Here is a 21,585-nt window from a genome sequence, read left to right on the forward strand (position 1 = left end):
ATTATTTAATAATCCGAATTAGTACTAATTTAACAAGGATATATTAGGTATTAACATATATAGTGGATAAGGGGTTTCTATGAAATATTTGTTAATGATCCTATTTTATTATCTAGCTATAGGCCCCAATTAAGTGGCACATGCCCCAATTTAACCAGTTTGTTCTTTTATTTTTCTTCTTTAATAATTGCTACACATAAAATATTAGTGCAAGCAATCTAGCTATGGATGACTAATAGGTGTTGTTGATTGATTTCGACTTTAATTTTTAAAATAATTGTAAAGAGGCCACTTCACGTCTGTTGTTTGCCGCTTCTGAACGTGGTGACTCCTGGTAATCATGCACCCAATGATTTGCCCTTCACAAAATACATTAAAGGGGTATTAACATAATTAAAATAATCTCTCTCTTTCTTTTTTTTTTCTTTTTTTTTTCTCTTGAACAGATGTATTAGAAACGTCATCTGTTATGTCAACTTCACAAAAGGGATCCCTATGAGATATTTCATTGGCGTACCAGCCGGATATCCCATTCACGGATATCCCATTCATCATGCTACACTCATTGGCCAAAAATATATAAACCTCTACTAAAAATGTTCCTCTTTTCTGAGAGGAACCCAACACTATTCAAAACCAAACATTTCTTTACCAAATGATGATGAATTGGCATGGCTTATACAGTCCTCTACAAGAAAGTTAGATAGTTGTCAGTCATGTCTTCTGTGGCGATACCGCTTCTTTCTAGATCTTCTTTTCATTTGGATATTTTTATGGCCCATGTTCTGATACAACTATTCTAGCTCATGTTCAACCATGCTAAATTTTGCTGCTTTGCGAGACAACCACTTGCACATGTAAATATGGGCATTATGGCAGCGAGTGATCCACAACACATTCAGCATGGATAATTTTCCTTTGTATACCTAAACAAAATTGCTTATTTGCTTGAATTGAACTTCATAAACTTATTTAACGCAGCCTCCATTGATTATTACCTGAATCCCAGAGAATCTCTTCTCTTACCCAGAATATGATGATAATTGTCTCCTTTGATGCTAAGGCCTGGAGCACCGTAGAAAAATCATAACCGTAAACCTTTCAGAGACCTTTTTTGTTTCATTGTTTGGAATGCATAATTCAACAGCAACTGAGAAGTTATCAGTAAATGGGATATGAAAGTGTGAAACATGATTTTATTGATGCAAACAGTATTAATCAATACAGATTTTATTACAGTAAGTGAACAAGAACAACAAACAAAGGAAGTAAATATACCAATTAACTGTTAACAGATTCTTTAAGATTTGGTTCTTCAAACCCCAATCTCGATCCTGAAATATCAAACTCTAGGAATCCTATCTGCCTTGCACCAATAACAATGGAAGTCTTAGGCTTTAAACCACCATCAACAAAGGCCACACAGGCGACACCCTCCTTAGCTACGACTAGATCGAAAAAAGAGATGTTCCAAACACTCGTGGGAAAAACGAAAGACACACTGGGTGCAACATTATTTACAACAGATGCCCCTCGAAGAATAATGGTGGACGAGTCATAACAAGTGGTAAAAGGTGCAACCGGAGCAACCATGGTAATGTTTGGGAAATCCATCAGTTCAGCATTAGCAATGTTCAAGCGATCAACCCATTCACCATGAGCCTTAATAAAGGCCTTGTAGATTGATGTCTGCAAAGTCGTATAGGGAATTCGAATGTCGATCTTTGTTCCTCCTGTTCCAGTTTTCTTGTTGATGGATAACAAATTTTTGTTTATGGGCACCGTTTCACCATGTACTTTGATTGATTTTACATTGACAAAATATTCATCCCTACTTTTTGGGTCAACCAAGAGTGGAGTGTAAGTTAAAACTCTATCAGCCAAGTCTGAAATTCCCCAGGAAAAATGAATGTAAGGTCCACCTCCAAAATAAATCTTACCTTTTGTTTCAAGTACTTTTTCATCTGTGATACCGTCGTGTAAATCCACAGCAAATATGTTTCGGAACCGAAAACCAACAGCAAATTGAGAAGCTAGAGAAAGAGCCGATGAACGCCCAAGACCAGCCACTCCTTTAGAAGCCTTAGCAAGTCCACTCAAGATATTGTTTGCGGCTGGACAACCGAACGCGAATCTACGGTTCGAAGGAACTGGTGTCTCCTGGCTGTCAGGGTTAGATTTAACGGTTACAATATCTGAAACGAGCTCACCTTTGCCCACAGACCGAGTTACTGGGTTTCTTATATAAATGCTACATGCTTTTTTATAAGGCTTAGGACATGTATTGGCTGGTTTTTCTGCTTTAGAGCATTGAGGCGACCCGCAACTGACTGGTCGGTCTGTTGATGAGTTGTATCCCTTACGACAACTGAACCATGGTAATTTTCCACCTAGATCTACAACTAGTTTTACTTCGCGTCGAGGAGATCCCTGATTGATTTTGACCATATATTGGAGCGTTGATGGATCTCTCTCAAGATCAAAAATTATACCGGCACTTTTTGGTGTTGTCTGAGCATTGGAGAAAGAGATAAAGACGAACAGAAGAAGAAAATGAACAACAGAAGAAGATAAAGAAGTAGCCATGGGATTTGAAAAGAAGATGAGATGATGATAAAAACTAATTAGACATGGGTTTTATTTATAGAAGGCCTGTGAATTTGTCAACTTAAATTTCTGTACTTTCATTTTTTGTTAAATGCACACAGATACATTAGAACAAGCAATCTATTTATTTTTATATGTATGGATGCCAAATCTATTAATTGTCACGCATGATGTGGCGAGCCTCTGACCCTCGGATATGGCGCTCTCGACAAGTTGCCCTGCATATCTATCGGAGATTTAAGTTATCTGAATGCACGTAGTATCGCAAGTGGCATCCACCATATATAGCACGACACTTTATACTTAGTATGGCAAGTTATCGGAGATATGGCTTATACTTGATGCTTTCATTTGGTGGAGTAATTAATCCAGCAGTGTCAATATCATAATTAGTACAACAGATTAATTAGTCTGGTTCCATGATCTCGACTTGACAACAAAAGGACAGCATCTTAATGTTTCTTTTATGAAAGTCCATACAGGACGAGCAATAGAATATATATCGATTGTAATAATTACGAGTTGATCAATCCACATCCACAGTTTGCAAACTGTCATCGAAGAAAATCACTCCTTCGCCTACGAGGTTTCCCATATCCAATCCTTTAACTAGCAAGCAAAAGGAATTGGAGTGTGAATATAGGCTAGAAACGTCACCTCTTATGTCAACGTTTCAAAAAGGATATTAAAATGAACGGAACTGAGATATGAATGCATTGGATGAAGAAGATGGCAAGTGTTGGTCAATGAGATATTCAAAGAGTGGATAGTTGATTTAGCCACACGGACATTGCGCTACACACAACCTACGTGAACTGTGTTGGAGGAAAATGAGTTAAATAAAAATGCTTAAAAATGAGTTAAATAAAAATGTTTTGGTCTTGGTGTGGTTTGATCTAGTGACCTATGGGTCCAAGGATACTTGCTCATTTTATGAGTGAATGAATCTCTTTTTAGTCCCACATTGGGTAATAGAGAAGGAGCTCCACTATATAATCATATTCTTATGGATATGTTCTAGTGACCTATGGGTCCAAAAATACATATTTTGACCCATGTGATAAGCGCGTATGCCATGCACCAAGTCCCTTTTCTTCCCGGATTTTTTTTGGCGATTTTTCTTTGGAAAATTAATTCCCAAAATAATTCTTAAGAGTTTTACTTATGGGTAAATTATTTTTACGTGTTTTACTTGTTTTTGAAGAAAACCAAAACCTAACTTGATTTGCAAGAATTTCATCCTATAAATACAACTTGAAATTCTATTTTCAAAATGCACAAGACGCAATTCTTTTTATTGTCTTCTTCCTTTGTTTGTGCGGCGTTTTTACTTTCCATCCTCGTTGCTGAGTTCGAAGAGAGGGTAACTTGCGTTGTGCTAACTCAAGTTATATCGGGCAGTCTTATCCTGGACACATGTTCGCTGTGAGAGGTTTAACATTACTCAAGTCGAGTATACCCGCGAACTAATGTGTTAAGGACAACTTGTTGAACCTGTGATTCTTCCCTCGTCAAGTTATTTCGGTAGAGTTGTTTCGGATTAGTTCTTTACATATTATTTTGATACGTCTAACGTGTTGTTCATTGTTGCAAGATTCCAACAAACTCTACCCCATAAGGGATGTGAATGAAGGTATTATAAAATGAAGTTGATGCATTTCTTAGTAAGTGATTGGGTAAATGACGCAGGTAATGAGGTATTAACTGAGGCGTCAATTGCTGGTTGAAAACTATTTCCAAACCCTTCGTCAATTGCATTTCTTAGTGAGTGATTGCAATAGTTGTTTGTATAATTTGAATGATTGTTTGTGTAGTTTGAAAGATGTTCGGTGAATCTGGGTAAATGCAGGAAAATTAGGTTAGAGGGGAACTGAATTTTGACTAGGTCAGCAGAGACTGACCCACTATTTTTTTTTTGTTGCAAAGAATTTTCAACTGCATAACCGCATAAGTTTGTGCAAAATTTAGTACCAGAACCAGGATATCTGGTTTAGAACAAATCTGTGTTGAACAAAAAATTCGCACCCACGAAAACTGTTGCGAATATAAATTTAACGGCTACATCCCGTTCTTCCGTTCGAAAAACTGCAACAGGGTGTTTCGCAATGGCTGACTTGTTGCAATACCGTTTTCCAACGAAAATAAATCGTTACTAAAACCGAAATTTGGTGTAGTGTCCACTGGCCGTCCAGAATTTCTGAAAGGGCTTCCACTAATCAAGGGTAAAGCCCTACATTTCTTAAAACTATGGCGCAAACAAATTGTGTTGGTAAATGAAGTATCAAAGACTGAATCATGATTTTATTGATGCAAACAATACTAATCAACACAGATTTTATTACATGTAAGTAAACGAAGCACCAAATACAGGACGAAATGGTACAGACTAACTATTCACAGACTCCTTAAGATTTGGTTCCTCAAACCCCAATCTCGATCTTGAAATATCAAACTCTAGGAATCCTATCTGCCGTGCGCCTATAACAATAGAAGTCATAGGATTTAAACCACCATCAACAAAGGCCACGCAGGCCACACCTTCCTTAGCTATGACTAGATCGAAAAAAGAGACGTTCCATACACTCGTGGGAAACACGAAAGATACACTTGGTGCCACATTATTGACAACAGATGGCCCTCGAAGAATAATAGTGGATGAGTCATAACAGGTGGTAAAAGGAGCAACTGCAGCCACCCTGGTAATGTTGGGGAAATCCATCAATTCAGCATTAGCAGTGTTCAAGCGATCGACCCATTCAGTATGAGCCTTAATGAAGGCCTTGTAGATTGATGTCTCCAAAGTAGTATAAGGAATTCCAATGTCAATCTTGGTTCCTCCAATTCCGGTTGTCTTGTTGATGGACAATAATTTGTTGTTTATTGGTAAAGTTTCACCGTGTACCTTGATGGATTTAACATCGACGAAATATTCTTCCTTGCTTTTTGGGTTAATCAAGAGTGGGGTGTAAGTTAAAACTCTATCGGCCAAATCCGAAATACCCCAGAAATAATGAATATAAGGTCCACCTCCAAAATAAATCTTACCGGTTGTTTCAAGTACTTTTTCGTCCCTAACACTATCGTGTAAATCCACAGCAAATATGTTTGGGTATTGAAAACCAACAGCAAACTGTGAAGCTAGAGAAAGAGCCGACGAACGCCCAAGACCAGCCACTCCTTTAGAAGATTTAGCAAGTCCACTTAAGATATTACTCGTAGCTGCACAACCAAAAGCAACGTTGCGACTCGAAGGAACTGGTGTTTGTTGGTTGTCAGGGTCAGATTTAACGGTCACAATATCTGAAATGAGTTCACCTTTGCCAACCGACCGAGTTACTGGGTTTCTTATAGAAATGCTACATATTTTAGGATCAGCACATGTACTGACTGGTTTATCTGCTTGAGAGCACTGGGATGACGTGCAACTGACTTGCCGTAGCGAGGATGAATTGTATCCTCCATGACAAGCAAACCAGGGTAATTTTCCGCCGAGATCCACAACTAGTTTAACTTCGCGTCGAGGAGTTCCTTGGTTGATTTTTAGCAAATATTGGAGGGTTGATGAATCTCTCTGAAGATCGAAGACTATACCAGGATGTGTAGGTAACTGAGCATCGGAGAATGAAATAAAAACGAACAGAACAAGAAGAAAATGAATAATAGAAGAAGCCATGAGTATTTGAAGAAGATGATGATAAAAACTTGTAATACATGGGTTTCATTTATGGAGGGCTTGCCCCCTAAGTTGGTCAACTTGAAATTTTGTATTTTGAGACTACTTTAGGATATGCATGGATGACATATTGGACGCGCAGTAGATTATTGACCGCACCAAATATGAGTTGTACCGCCACGTACACACTATGCGACTGTCATCTAAGATAACTCCTTTACGTATCAAATCTTTTAGCAACCAAAAAAGAATTGGACTAGGAACACAAATCTTTTAGCTAGCAACGTCATCTCGTTTGTCAACGTCCAAGAGATATATTCAAAGAGTGGAACGTTGATTTAGCTGAACGGACATTGCCCTAATACACACAACATACGTACACTCTAACCCATATGTTGCCAATTTGGCTATTTTTCTAATTCTCCATTCTAAAGGAACAAAGTGTCACCCCATATATGTTATCAGTGAAACAATTTAGATATGTGTGATCCTACGAGAATACCAGTTAGTGCTTCATCAATTGGATCATGAGTTGATATCTCGGACAATTTTGATTCCCCGAGTGTATTTATAAGTGCCTTGCAGTATATCAATTACCTAGAGTACGCAAGTGGCGTACATCATAGCATGACTCAGGTACATTTGTGTTTGTACCATGAGTAAAATTATCACATATTGGGCCAGATTGTTGTCTGGACCACTGTTCAACTATCATCCAAGTCCGCTAACCAGTCAATCGAAGCAGCCCACCAGCCTGCCCAACAATATATAAATGGTCAAAGTCAACACCCGGTCAATGGTCAAAGTCAACCGTCGGTCAACTGTCAAAGTCAGGTTGCAAGTCGCACCTTTAGCCAATTTCCAGTCATGTTGCCAGCATTGCTGCCAACCAATTTCCAACTAAGTACTCCGCCGCAATGCAACCGGTTTCTAGCCATGTTGCCAGTTGTGCCACCAACCAGTTTCCAGCAATGTTGTCAGTCGCGCTTCCAACCAGTTTCAGTTAAGAACTATGCCACACTGCCAGCCAGTATCTACCAATGTTGTCAGCTATGCTTCCAGCCAGCATCCATCCATACTACCAGCTCGTTATGCCAGTCAAGCAAGTCTTCCATCAGGTCATGCCATTCAAAGCTTGACAGTCACAATCAACATCAGAAAGGAACCATGCAGAAGCCAACCAGTGAAGAATTAATACATGCGGGCAGTTTCATGCAGAGTTAATTCAAGGAGGCATGCAGGTAGTTTCATGCAGAGTTAATTCAAGGAGGCATGCAGGCAGTTTCATGGAGAGTTAATTCAAGGAGGCATGCAGGCAGTTTAATGACATTTAAGTTTATCTCTAAATTAGTCATTCATCTGTATAGATAGTGACGCCCTGGTATAAGAAATGGGGGTGGAGAATACATAAAAAATCCACTGTAATTTTTAAATGTCAATAAAATATCACTTAACAAGGGGATTCGTCCGTGAATGTAGGCAAACCATGCCGAACCACGTTAAACTCGTGTCTCTCATCTTTATGTTATTTCATGTGTTTTAACCCTGTTTTCATCAACAACACCAAAATTATCGTGTTTAGTACCCAGATATATTTTTGGGTGCAAACATTGGGTGCAAACGACCGGCGGAAATGAACGACGGCAACGGTCAGCGGCAACGACCGGCGGAAACAACGGTCGGCGGCAAAGCCCGACAGTAAAATCTGGTGACCAATCATGTTCACCCACTTCAGCATTTATGTTTACCCACGTCAAGTTCTATTCACCCATGTTAGCAGTTCGCTCACCCGCATTAAGCTCCTATCACCCACGTTTGGGGTTTCGTTCACCCACGTCAGAACTCGTTCACCCACTTTATAAGTGATCCTGTGCTTCGTGACATAGCTTACTTCAGTAGCTCTCAGATTCGTACGTCCCACACAGTTGCACTTCAAGATATTTTTTCCCCACTTCATGGGCATAGCCAACTACACTTATTCTTGGGCTTGGTGGAAAATTTTGTTTCTTTGATATCTCCTTCATATGACGTCCAAATTTGATGAATTTCGGCTCGTTGTGATCGTATTTCAATATTCTACATCATGAAGGTAAAATTTCTATAATTGAAGGAGAATATTCTACACATTAAAAAATGGATCACGTCATCAACTTCTTAATACCACATCGTCAACCGGGTACCACGTCAGCTAACTTCCTTACATACAAGTATCCACATTAGCAATTTTCCGCCATGTCAGTAGAACCACTCCTGCCCCGACAACAATCTATTCAACCTGACTTACTCCATATGCAATTTTGTTTGTTTGATAACTTTTTTATTGTACGTCCGAATTGAGCGATTTTAGGCTCGTTGCGATCGCATACCAATTTCCAACAACATGAGGGCGCAATTTCAACATTTAAAGAAAAATTATTTTTTGAGATTGGAGCGGCGACATCGAAGAGTGCGCATTTTAAAACACCATATGAAGCCATAACGAAATCCTCGAAGACTGATGTTGTGTCGATTTAAGTCCACAACATGAAAAGTTCGTGCTTGTTGTGTAGATTTTCTAATCTCAAAACGCTTATGTTCGGTGATGATCATAACGGTTACAGTTGATCGAGCTATTGTAGTCCAGTTCCTCAACAAATACTGCAGTCCAGTTGATCGAGCTGCCGCAGTCCTTTTTCGTACAACTACTACAGTTCAGATGATCAAATTGTTGTAGTCTGGTATTCTCAAAACTGTTTCAGTATAGTTCTCCTCACAACTGCTTCATTCCAATATGATCGAACTTCTGTAGTTCAGTTTTACAACAACTGCTTCAGTCCAGTTTTACTTATAGCTGTTATAGTTCAGCTGACCGCAGCTGCTGAAATACAGTTCCATGGAAACTATCCTCAATCCAGTTTTGATTCAACTAGTGCATTCTAGTCCCGCATACAAATCTAGTTGCTGAGTCAAGCCGAGACGCTAAGGCAACTACACAAGTCAGCGTCGCTGGAAAACATCAACGTAGCTAGTGAACATCCTAATCACCTCATAAACGAAGTCGCAATAACACTTTTAATATGGTACGTATACAATTTACATATTTTCGCATCTTTTCATATAATCATTCATACTTTTATTCAATGAGACACCAACAATGTGGCGATCATTTTCTCATGAAGATATGCACACATTTCAATTCTGCATGCATCTGGAATAGTGGGACTGCCCCCCTGCGCGAATTTCAGATAGCAGACACGGTCAATTTCGTTCCATGCGCGAGAAGGATGAAGCAACGAAGTACACCCTTGTGCGAGCATTGAGAAGCATGATAATCACTATCTTCTGAGGATAAGTTGCATATCACTTCAACGTGGATGTCCATCACTTGGGGGAGAGATATGTAACACCTCAAGGTTTAAAATAACTCTTTTGGGGCGAGCTGCGTAACACTCCATACGCTTGGGGGCGAGTTACATAGCACCTAAATGTAATACGAAATTCAGCTTCTGAAAATCGAAAAAAAAGTTAACCCAAACTTCTTAATCCTCCAACGAGTTACAGGATTAAGAGGGGGCGAGCATACACCCTAATATTTTGACGCAATTATTGCAATCAGTAATGTTAAACTGCTACATTTAAGTTGATCGAACTGTTGTAGTTCAGTTCCTAAGCAACTGCTGCACTCAGTTGGACGCAACTGACGCAGTCCAGTTTTTCTCATCAATTCTGTACTCAGTTGGACGTAACTGATGCAGTCTGGTTTTATTTATAACTGATACACTCAGGTTTATCGAACTGTTTAAGTCTAGTTCCTCAACAGCTGCTGCAGTCCAGCTGATCGAAGCTGCTGCAGTCCATCTCTGCTTGTCACTCCTACAATCCAGCTGACCGCAACAGCTGCAGTGCAGTCTAGATCGTCGCTCCTGTAGTCCAGCTAATCGCAGCTGATGCAGTGCAGCTTTGCTCGTTGTTGTTGCAGTCCAGCTGATCGAAGCTGCTGCATTTTGGCTCTGCTCGTCGCTGATGTAGTCCATCTGATCGAAGCTACTGCAGTCCAGTTATGTTCGCAGCTCCTACAGTCTAGCTGACCGCAGCTACTGCAGTGCAACTTTCCTCGTCGCTGCTGCAGTTCAGCTGATCGCAGCTCCTGTAGTCCAGCTATGTTCGCAGCTCCTGCAGTCTAGCTGATCGCAGCTGCTGCAGTGCAACTCTGCTCATCGCTATTGCAGTCCAGCTGATCGAAGCTGCTGCAGTCCATCTCTATCCACAGCTCCCGCAATCCAGCTGATCGCAACTGTTGCAGTGTAACTTTGGTCGTCGCTGCTGCATTTCAGCTGATCGAAGCTGCTGCAGTCCACCTATGTTCGCAACTCCTGCAGTCCAGCTGATCGCAGCTGCTACAGTCCAGCTTTACTCGTTTCTGGTGCAGTCCAGCTCTGTTCGCAGCTCCTGCAGTCAGGCTGATCACAGCTGCTGCAGACCAGCTTTGCTCAATGATGTTACTACCCAATTTTGCTCATTACTATAGAGGACAGTTTTTTGTGGCCGTCTAGTCCAGTTTACCGCAATCCCTAAAATCCAGTTCCGCAGCAACTATTGTGATCTAGTGGATATCGCTGCTGCTATCCTGATTCATATAACTATTGAAGACATATAAAGATCGATGTCACATCTAGTAGCACAGCCAAAACCATTAGAGGTCCAACAACACACAAAATCTGTTACCATCTCAACTACTAAAGGGTCACACCCTTTCGCTTGCAACTACCGCGGCTCAGTCCGTAATTGACAACAACTTAATACCAACAGCTACTACTACATAGTTTGGTCAAAAATTATTAACAGTCTGCAAATTTAAATTTCGTTTACAACAACAGCTCACACAGATTCCAGCCGAGTGACGTCAAACATAACTCATCTTTTCCAAACAACAGTTACTAGTCAAGTTGTACGCAACTACCATAGTTCAGATTTAGATCAACAGTTACATCTCACTTTCAATACCACTCTGCTCCAACATCACGCTTCCGTTGCAGACCAGTTCAGCCTTCAGTCATGTTTTTGCATACAACAAATGGTTCATACCCAAATGTTTCCAGCCGATCGTCCAGTCACAATAGCCTCACCTGGGGGCGACCTGGTTATGATTTCTAAAATCAACGAAAACAACTTGCTTTATGCTTCAGTAACAGTAATTTACTCTTGGGGGCGTCTTGATTTCCGCAAGCGACCAAGGAAGGTTGTCATTTAGTTCAAACAACAATAATACACACTTGAAGGCGAATTTTATCATAGTCTGTTTGTACAAAATGGAAAACTAACTTCTTAACCCCGCAACAAGTTGGAGGTTAAGAGGGGGCGATGTTTGTACCATGAGTAAAATTGCCACATATTGTGCCAGAATGTTGCCTGGGCCACTGTTCAGATGTCATCCAAGACCGCTAACCAGTCAACCGAAGCAACCCACCAGCCTTCCTAACAATACATAAATTCAATGACCGGTCAATGGTCAAAGTCAACACCCGGTCAATGGTCAAAGTCAACCGTCGATCAACTGTTAAAGTCAGGTTGCAAGTCGCACCTCTAGCCAATTTCCAGTCATGTTGCCAACAGTGCTACCAACCAATTTCCAACTAAGTACTCCGCCGCAATGCAATCCGGTTTCTAGCCATGTTGCCATTTGTGCCACCAACCAGTTTCCAACAATGTTGTCAGTCGCGCTTCCAACCAGTTTCATTTAAGAACTATGCCACACTGCCTATGTTGTCAGCTGTGCTGCCAGCCAGCATCCATCCATACTGCCAGCTCGTTATGCCAGTCAAGCAAGTCTACCAGCAGGTCATGCCATTCAAAGCTTGACAGTCACAGTCAACAACAGAAAGGAACCATGCAGAAGCCAGCCAGTGAAGAATTAATACATGCGAGCAGTTTCATGCAGAGTTAATTCAATGAGGCATGCAGGTTGTTTTATGCAGAGTTAATTCAAGGAGGCATGCAAGCAGTTTCATGGAGAGTTAATTCAAGGAGGCATGCAGGAAGTTTCATGCAGAGTTAATTCAAGCAGGCATGCAGGCAGTTTAATGCCATTTAAGTTTATCTCTAAATTAATCATTCAAGTGTATAAATAGTGAAGCCCTGGTAGAAGGAATGGGGGTGGCGAATACATAAAAAATCCATTGTAATTCTAAATATCAATAAAATATCACTCCCTAAGGGGATTCGTCCGTGGATGTAGGAAAACCATGCCGAACCACGTTAAACTCGTGTCTCTCATCTTTATGCTATTTCATGTTTTTAACCCTGTTTTCATCTACAACACCAAAATTATCGTATTTAGTACCCAGAAATAATTTCTGGGTGCAAACAATTTGCTTAGTTTTCTACTCAGAGAATTTCATGTGGTTGAGTACTTCAGTACATATATCAAGTACAATTGTTGTCGACTGCATTAATCTATTTCCATCTTCACAATAAAAGATTAGATTAAAGACGACATTTCTCATGTCGTCTAGAAAGGGATATAAAAAAGGATATTTACACTTTGGATCCCAACTTTGTGACCAGGTTTGAGTTTGGGTTTTGAGGAAATTTTAAATAGAGTTTGGGTCCTGGACCGTAGTTAACCATCTTGACCATTATCTAATTTTAACGAAATTCTATTTATTTGTATATAAATAATTTCTACATCTTCTTCTTCATTTATTTATTATTCATAAAAATCTTATTTTCGTTACACGCTGATCTTCTTGTATTTGCTCAAAAAGCAAACACTTTAAACCTTCCTACTGATCATCCTCCGACCCACCACTAAAAATATCAATTACCACGGCCAACATCAATTAGCAATACCATCATCACCATTCGATTAAACCCATCAACTCCAACAGCTGGACTGTCATCATAAAGGAGATTTCTTTTCAGAATTTCTTCATACACTTGTTGGGCGTGAATTGATGTTGGCAGAGATGCGATTACTTTGTTCTTCTGACCTTTGTTATATTTCCTTCCCTATAAAGAATCCAAGATTCGACAACTACCCAACACTAATAATAACACATAAACTCTAAATCACTCATCAATCACCATCATTAATCACCTAAAACAACAACAGATCAATCCTTTCTCTGCCAAAATTGAAACCAAGCTAGGGAAACCAAAGTATTTTAAGATATCTTGGATTTAAGTCAAGTATATTGTCTCTAGTTTGTGTTTCCTGAATAAATGGTTGAATTGAAGAGATTTAGACATAACGATCTTTTTGTGACACAAATCATCTTGCATAATTTGTTTATGGAATCATGGATAAAAAGAGAGCATTAGATTTTATGACAAGTACCACGGTATGCCAATTTCAAAAGTAATGAGATAGTGGCGGTGTTGTGGTAAGTTGAAGAAGATGAATAAAAAGAGGGTGAATGGTGGTTTCTGCCATTGATAGAAGATGAAGATAAAGAAAATGGCAAATTTGGTAAATAAATTGGAATTGTAATTTTAGTTGGTCTTTTCCATATTTAACCAGCTAAGATAACTGTGAAGACTGTCAATTATGGTCCAGGATCCAAACTCTAATTAAAATTTGCTCAAGGCCCAAACTCAAACCTGATCACAAAGTTGGGATCCAAAGTCTAAATATCCCAAAAAAATTAAATTAAGATAATCAAAGACCGACACATGCTCTTTGATTTATTCGACACTTTGGGCTGAAAGAAATCAACCTAGTTAAAACCAGTGCTTCTCGGATTCCAGATAAATCAAAATAAAATTCTAAATGTAAAAGAAAGAATAGAGCAGCAGCCAGAATCTGTCAACTTCTCAGAGTTTATTTCCCCGACTTTACAGACAAAATCGTAGTAATGTTTCCCTATGCAGAATGATTAGTCCCGCATCGTTCCTCTAATGCAAGTGAGTAGAGCAGACATTATATAAGTGAGCAGTTGTAATCAAAACACACTTCCCGAATCGTGAAGGCCGCCAGGATGGGTGCCCATGCCCACCTAACTGGAAAAATCAAAAGAAAAGAATATATAAAATGTAACCTGGCTAAATTGGGGCTTACTACATTAAATTTGGGCCTATTAAATTTTTCTTCCCACTCCACCAAATTGTTATGGGCTACCAAACTTCATAAAAATCCTAATTTACCCCACATTAATTTCTAAAACAATCTCATATAAATACTAATATTTCCCAATAAAAATCCTAATTTACCCCCACATTAATTCCTAAAACAATCTCATATGAATACTAATCTTTCCACTTTCAGTAAATCCAAAAACATAAAAAACTTAAACCTAAAAAACTTTCTATTTTCATCCTAATCTTTCCAAATTCTCAAAACCCTAATAAAAAAAATATCTTCATCCTCTTCTCCGACGATCTTCGATCCAACCAAGAGAAAGGTAAATATCCATAAAACCATTCTATGATTTGCATTTCTTTATTGATTAACATGTTTAAATCTCCGATATTCGAAAATCAAAATATCTAATTACACCCAGAATCGGTTTATGTTGACATATCGAATAAACCGATTCTGGGTTTTGGTTTTCGCCATGAAGAGCATGCATAGTAATCGGTTTATATGATGATTAACATCAACCGATTTTAGGGTTTGAAAAAAAAGATGAAAATCCATCACCAGAATCGGTTTATAAATGTTTTAGAATAATCTGATTCTGGGTACATTTTTTTATTTTAATTATGTGATTCCATAATCGGGTTTTATGTGCTTGTTAAACTACCGATTATTACTGTCTCTTCAGATTCCTTTTCATAATCGGGCTTTATATATGTATCACATAAACCGATTTCTAATGTTTGACGCTCCTGTATGTTTTTGTAGTCAGAATCGGACTACATATGTTTGATTATGTACCGATTATTAACTAGTTTGTTTTTGGTTTTACATAGATATGGACTTCACACACCTACCATTTTACTCTCGAGAGCTCACCTTGGAGGACATTCTTTGGAAACCACAACGAGTGCTAGAAAGAAGCCCCTATAAGTTTTCCTATGGGCGTGAGACCCATCTTGAACAAGCCCTCTCATTGATTGACATGCTGGCACTGAAGGAGCTTCGTGAGGTCATGAGGTGCATTAGGATGAGGAGAAATATGATTTCAGCTGAGAGGGCTCTCCATGGAGAAAGGGAAGGTATGTAGGAAGAAACGTCTCAATTTCAAACCATGGTTGAAGCTGCTGCTGCTGCTGAAAATGCTCATGTTGATGCTGCTGCTGAAAATGCTCTTGGTGTTGCTGCTCCTGATGCTAGTGCTCCACCATTTATAATATTTTAAGTTTAAATTTTTAAGACTTGGTTGTTTTTAGTTTATTAAGACTTGGTTGTTTAAGTTTTTTGTTTTTCAAACTTTAGACTTAGGATGTTTTTAAGACTTGGTTGCTAGCATAAAAACATAATCGGATTTTACAGACCTTCGAGAAGACCGATTATTGCACATTTTCCAAGAAAAATAGTCGTTAGGGACTTTTTCTATATATAGAGACTTCATCCTTGGACCCCATTTTCCCCAAATTTTCTCAAGCTATTCCCTCTCACTCCATATACTCCACAACTACTCATTTCATACCTCCACAATGGCAACATTTTATTCAAGTGAAGATTTGGCAATCACCAAAGCTTGGTACGCGGAAACTCGAGTTAGAATGCAGTCCTCCTTAATGGTGGATGCCGAAACCTTTTGGGATATGGTATACAACAAATATAGGCAAGAGTTTGGGAATCCTAATGGAATAAGTGTTTAACAAATCATGATAGGCACGTCCTAGTCATCGAAAATGCGATACTTGCTTATTTAGCTATCCAAAAACCGATTTTCAACGCCACCAACTTCAACTTGTCTATTGAACAATTTGTAAGTATTTTTGTGGTTTATTTTACGTGATCTATGTTGTTTGATCTTCCAACTTAAACCGCACTAACAAAGTAAGTTTGTGTGTTATTTTTTTTTTGCATGAAGTCGTCAAAGCGCGCTACTTCGAAGAAAAAGGGGAAGCATTCGGATTCGATGCAAGCTATCAATTCGTGGTATCCAAAATCCCGGAGTATGCCTCAGAGATGATGGAGGGTGTATCGTTGTCGGATTCCTCGGACGAAGATTGATGGCTTTAGAAGTTTTAGTGTAGGTTTTGTGGGTAGATCTCTATGTAAACCCTCACGAGACTATAACTCTCCACTAGGGTCGCCTAGGGGGTTTAAAGGCTTGATGCATGTGCTAAATGCATCCTACAATAATGAAATGAACGAAAAAAAATTCTTATGAAAGACAACAATCGGTTTATATATGTCAAGTTAAACCCGATTACTGTAATCGGATTATACATATGCCAACTTCAACCGATTGTTGAAGTCCTCTGTTAATTTTGGAACATCAGAATAGGTTTATAAGTGCTTTAACGTAAACCGATTCTGGGTACCGTTTACGAAAAAAAATCAAAAAATTTAAGTTGTCTGATGTTTTGAAGAACTCTTTAACATTAGTTGATCTAACATCTAAAACGTAATTAACGTCTAATTCGATTAATCAGTGCTAATTAAACATGGATAAACTAGATACTTAAATAATTGTTGGATAAGGGGTGTGTGAAAGATTTTCTAGTGACGTTTTTTTGTCATCTAGTAGTAGGTCCAAATTAAGTGTAGTATGCCTCGATTTAGCCAGGAAAGGTAATACCATAAATATAGACGTTTATGAGAAACTAATCTGGGAACATTATCTATATACCCTAGTACGACGTCCATTGAAAAATACCCTTTCAAACTTTAAATATACCGCTGACCTTTTAAAAACCTTATCCTTTTAATACAACATTATTATAGTGCCCTTTCTTATATATTGCTTATATTTCACATACAAAATTTCTTGTAACCGTCAATACACCATCCCTCACAAGCGACGACCACAATTAGAAACCACCACCACCACCGACAACTACCATCAACCATCGCCACCGCCAACCACCACCACCAACAACCATCACCACCCCAAACGACCATCACCTCCTATCACCACCACCAGCAACGACAACCACTACCACTAATCACCACCACCACCAACCACCGCCACTGCACACCGCCACTGACAACCACCGTCACCGCCCACCACCGTCGATGACCATCACCAACCACCGCCGACAACCAACCGTCGCCGACAACCACCAACAACCACAAACCACCACCACTTTCCACCATCGCATTCTATGCGGATCGAGAGGCAACTAGCTTTGATAAGGTTTGCCGCCATACTTGAATATATATGCTTCAATTCCTGCGGTGTATGTTCCATACGTGTCATTAATGCCAATTCCTGTTCTACATCAAATTGTAAGAACTCGTACAAAAATTCCAAGTGGTACTACTAAAAAAAAGGTTGAATTCGTATGGAGAAACTGTTCTTTTTTATGCATTTTGCTTACCAGGATCCACAATGACAACATATTTCTGGCCATTTTCGTGTAGTTTATCCACAAAAGCATTCATTTTGTCTGCTGGGAAGTTCACGGGATCAAGAGTGAAAAGCTTCTACTTATCCATGTAATTGATATTTGTCCATATTCCATCAAGAGGGATACTGGCATTTGCATACCGAGCAACTACTTCCTCAAGAACAGATACATAATGATATCCGCGTCGGCACTGGTGAAATCCTGTATAGACAAACACAATATTATTAGAGTAGGATTAGCTTGCATTTATCTATAAAATAGTGTGCACATGTAATAAGTTTTCTTTCCATATGCCCAGTACGGCATAGGAGCAGGACGACCAATGAGTTTTCTATAATGGTGGATAGCAGCCTTTGGTGAAAGACCTCCAAAGAAGTAAAAATCTACGAATGAAAAAGATGTCTCAACAAGATCTGCATAAGAACAAGTTACGAGAAAAATAAAAAAAACAAAGCCAACTAGACCAAGTTGTCTCCATATCTGGAACCAACTAGTCCAAGTTGTCTCCACATCTTCAAGTTGGACTAGTCCCTTCAAAAAGAAAAAACATACACAAAATGAGTGAACCTGGCGTGAGTCGAACACACATCTTCTGACACTGAGTCAGTCGCGCTACCATTGCACCACAAATTCGTCGTAACCACAGATTCGTCGTAACTACTCTTAAGATATATGTAAAGACAATTTCACATGCTTCTCAAAAAAATGGGGCCAACTAGATGGTAAGTTGTCATCAAATCTGGATCAACTAGCTCGAGTTGCTTCCAAATGTGAAAGCAACTTCAAGTTCAAGTTGCCCCCAAAATTTAGAGTCCGAAAATGAAATGGAGCAAACTAGATAAAGGTAAACCATTGCTAATCCCAAGATAGAATGGAACCATGAAGATGTCTTTGCAGATTATATAGACTCAAGAATCAATAAATGCACCGGGAGAGAGTATACCTGAAAATCTATGGAAAAGAATCCAAATGTAAACTGGTTATCCTTCCTTATCAACTCCATGATGCTCTTATGAATAGTGTTTAAGCACTTCATTCAGTTCACTAAAATCATATTCCTGAACAAGAAAGTATTACAGTTCAGAAAACAAGAATAAGTCCCCGGTTTGACAAAAAGGTAAATGAGAAATTTCTAATAAGAAAGAAATTTTATATCAACATGCATACATGACTAGCTAACCACCAATTTCATCACTACCCCTAGTTAACATTTTGCATCTCACTAGCCGTAGTTGAATCAGAAATGACATGAGAGATTCCTAAGATACAATAGATAATCTCCCCAACAACCATTTTTACCTGATAAAACAAACTCAAACAAATCTAAAACAAAATCGAAACTCAATAAACAAGAGATACAGGTTGTCTCCAGAAAAAGGAAGCAACTAGCACAAGTTGTCTCCAATAGTAGAAACAACTTGGTGAAGTTGTCTCCAATAGTGGAAGCAACTTGGTCAAGTTGTTTCCAAAACTGGAAGCAACTTGACGAGGTTGTCTAGGGTCGCAATTACTTTACCTTCCCGACGGAGTAGTTTTGATCGTTCAACCAGCTAACCAAAAATTCCCACACCACCAACCCCCATAATCCCACTGCACTTTCTTGATAAGACCACTCACAAGCTTATCCAAACCAGCTTACTTTACAACAACATTTCATTTCTTGTCTATGATCTATACTCTTAAGGTCAAACTCTTGTAAAGTTCCTCATAACAATCAATGATACTTTCTAGATGATGTCTAATTGAATCATTTATTTATCAGCAACATATAAATGTTATTTGTAATATAAAAACTGGAAAAAAAAATTCAGAACAAGCAAGAAGATGTACACAGAGGATCAGAAACCAAATCCTTCACACATTCTACAATGGTTTCTTATCGTCATAAGGTCGTCTTGAGGTGTCTTTAAACTAAATTTCTGGATGGAAAATGAATCCCCAAGGACCATATACACTATCCCGAACAGTCTTTCTAGCATCCCTGCACCCAAGCTCGAAGAGAATGGCCAAACAATTGAACATTGTCAGCCCAGTCGAAAGGCAACAACAAAACATAACCAAGTTTTAAAAAATGATCGATATGGAAACAAAAGAATTTCCTTTTAACTGGATAATAATATGAACTCCTCAGCTTGTATTAATCAACCGAATTAAGAAGAGTACCTTATTTGCTATGGCAATAAAGTCTTCATATGATGTGCCATCAATCCCTAATTTCAGCTCAATCCCTATTGCAACTCAAGCTGCAATAACAAAGAAAACCAACTTTAAACTCATACACCACTACCATAAAAAGAAGACTTCACTGACTTGATACACATTTTAGCAAAGATAACTAGCTGGTTAGTCACTAACAACAACTCTTGCATCCAATAAACTCATAAAAACACCATCTAAGGGAAACAGAAGTGACTATCCAATCCACAACTAACAAGCAGTCATTGCAAGTAATATATAAGGATAACTTTATATAGTACAAAAAACTGTAAGACAAAACCTTTCTTGCTGATAACTGTGACACAAAAAAGCAAAACTAAGGTCAATTACAGCAACTACCAGTAACCTGCAAGCCGTCTAATTATTTACGAATTCATTTTCGTATCCGAAAAAATTTATGCACGATGCAAATGCGTTAATTTGTAATACTTGATGGAAGGATAAACTTCTTTGAGTAATCCCTTAATCGGATTCTCAATATATATTATTATCATATGAAAGTCATTAACTACAGAGAATAATATCTTGACCGGAAATCAGCCCAATAAGGGAAATAATATCTTTTACACCCCCTTAGTCTTAGCGTGAGAGGAGCAAACGCTTAGCCTAGAACGAAAGCGAATAAAGAGTTGTCTAGGGAGACCCTTGGTGAAGATATCGGCATATTGATTCTCAGAGGGAATGTGCAAGACACGAATATCACCAATACGAACGCGCTCACGAACAAAATGTATGTCAATTTCCACATGTTTAGTACGTTGATGCTGAACCGGATCACCAGACATGTATATAGCACTCACATTGTCACAATAAACCAAGGTGGCACGCCGTAGTGGTATTTCTAACTCAAGAAGAAGATTCCGAAGCCAGGTTGTTTCAGCAACAACATTGGCAACCCCTCGATATTCTGCTTCAGCACTAGAGCGGGAAACTGTTGCCTGACGCTTGGAGGACCAAGAGACTAGGTTGTCTCCAAGAAAGATACAATAACCAAAGGTAGACCGACGTGAATCTGGACAACCCGCCCAATCAGCATCAGAGTATGCATTTAAGCCGGAAATATTGGAAACGGAGAGAAACAAACCGTGATCAATAGTACCCTGAAGATAGCGAAGTATGCGCTTTAGAGCGTGCATGTGAGGCTCTCTAGGATCGAGCATGAATAGACAAACCTGCTGAACTGCATAAGATATATCTGGTCGAGTGAAAGTGAGATATTGTAATGCCCCGGCTAAGCTTCTGTATAACGTAGGATCCGCAACCGAAGGACCAGATGCAGCACTGAGCTTGGATTGAGTGTCGACCGGAGTAGATACCGAATTGCAATTCGTCATGGATGCACGAGCAATGATGTCCTTCGTATATAATGACTGAGATAAATATATTCCTGAGGATGAGCGAGTAGCAGAGATACCCAGAAAATGACGTAACAGACCAAGATCAGTCATAGAAAATTCTCGTTTCATCGTGTCAATAAAACGGCACAGAACAACATCAGTGGAAGCAGTGAGGACAATATCATCAACGTATAACAGTAAGTACGCGGTGTCCAATCCTGACTGATAAATAAAAAGTAAGGGATCGTATATACTACCACGAAAACCACAGCGATTGATGAAGCTCGCAAATCTCTGGAACCACGC

The 21,585-nt window shown here is 39.1% G+C and overlaps 2 protein-coding genes and 1 pseudogene across 2 annotated transcripts; 1 reads left to right on the forward strand and 2 right to left on the reverse strand.

Annotated features, from left to right (window-relative positions):
- Positions 1 to 1,281: 1,281 nt before the first annotated feature.
- On the reverse strand, positions 1,282 to 2,586 carry LOC113358443 (basic 7S globulin-like). The gene has a single exon (XM_026602019.1). It carries the CDS (start codon positions 2,584 to 2,586, stop codon positions 1,282 to 1,284), a length of 1,305 nt encoding a protein of 434 aa, XP_026457804.1.
- A 1,683-nt stretch (positions 2,587 to 4,269) lies between these two features.
- Positions 4,270 to 4,408, forward strand: LOC113341138 (annotated as a pseudogene).
- Positions 4,409 to 4,993: 585 nt separating this feature from the next.
- Positions 4,994 to 6,280, reverse strand: LOC113358450 (basic 7S globulin-like). Its single transcript, XM_026602026.1, has one exon. It carries the CDS (start codon positions 6,278 to 6,280, stop codon positions 4,994 to 4,996), a length of 1,287 nt encoding a protein of 428 aa, XP_026457811.1.
- Between the last annotated feature and the right edge of the window lie 15,305 nt (positions 6,281 to 21,585).

This window comes from Papaver somniferum, chromosome 1 (genome assembly GCF_003573695.1).
Source record: "Papaver somniferum cultivar HN1 chromosome 1, ASM357369v1, whole genome shotgun sequence".
Classification (NCBI taxonomy): Eukaryota; Viridiplantae; Streptophyta; class Magnoliopsida; order Ranunculales; family Papaveraceae; genus Papaver; species Papaver somniferum.

Coding starts and splice junctions, on each gene's coding strand:
- LOC113358443 (XM_026602019.1), bottom strand. CDS start 2,586: ATGGCTACTTCTTTATCTTCTTCTGTTGTTCATTTTCTTCTTCTGTTC.
- LOC113358450 (XM_026602026.1), bottom strand. CDS start 6,280: ATGGCTTCTTCTATTATTCATTTTCTTCTTGTTCTGTTCGTTTTTATT.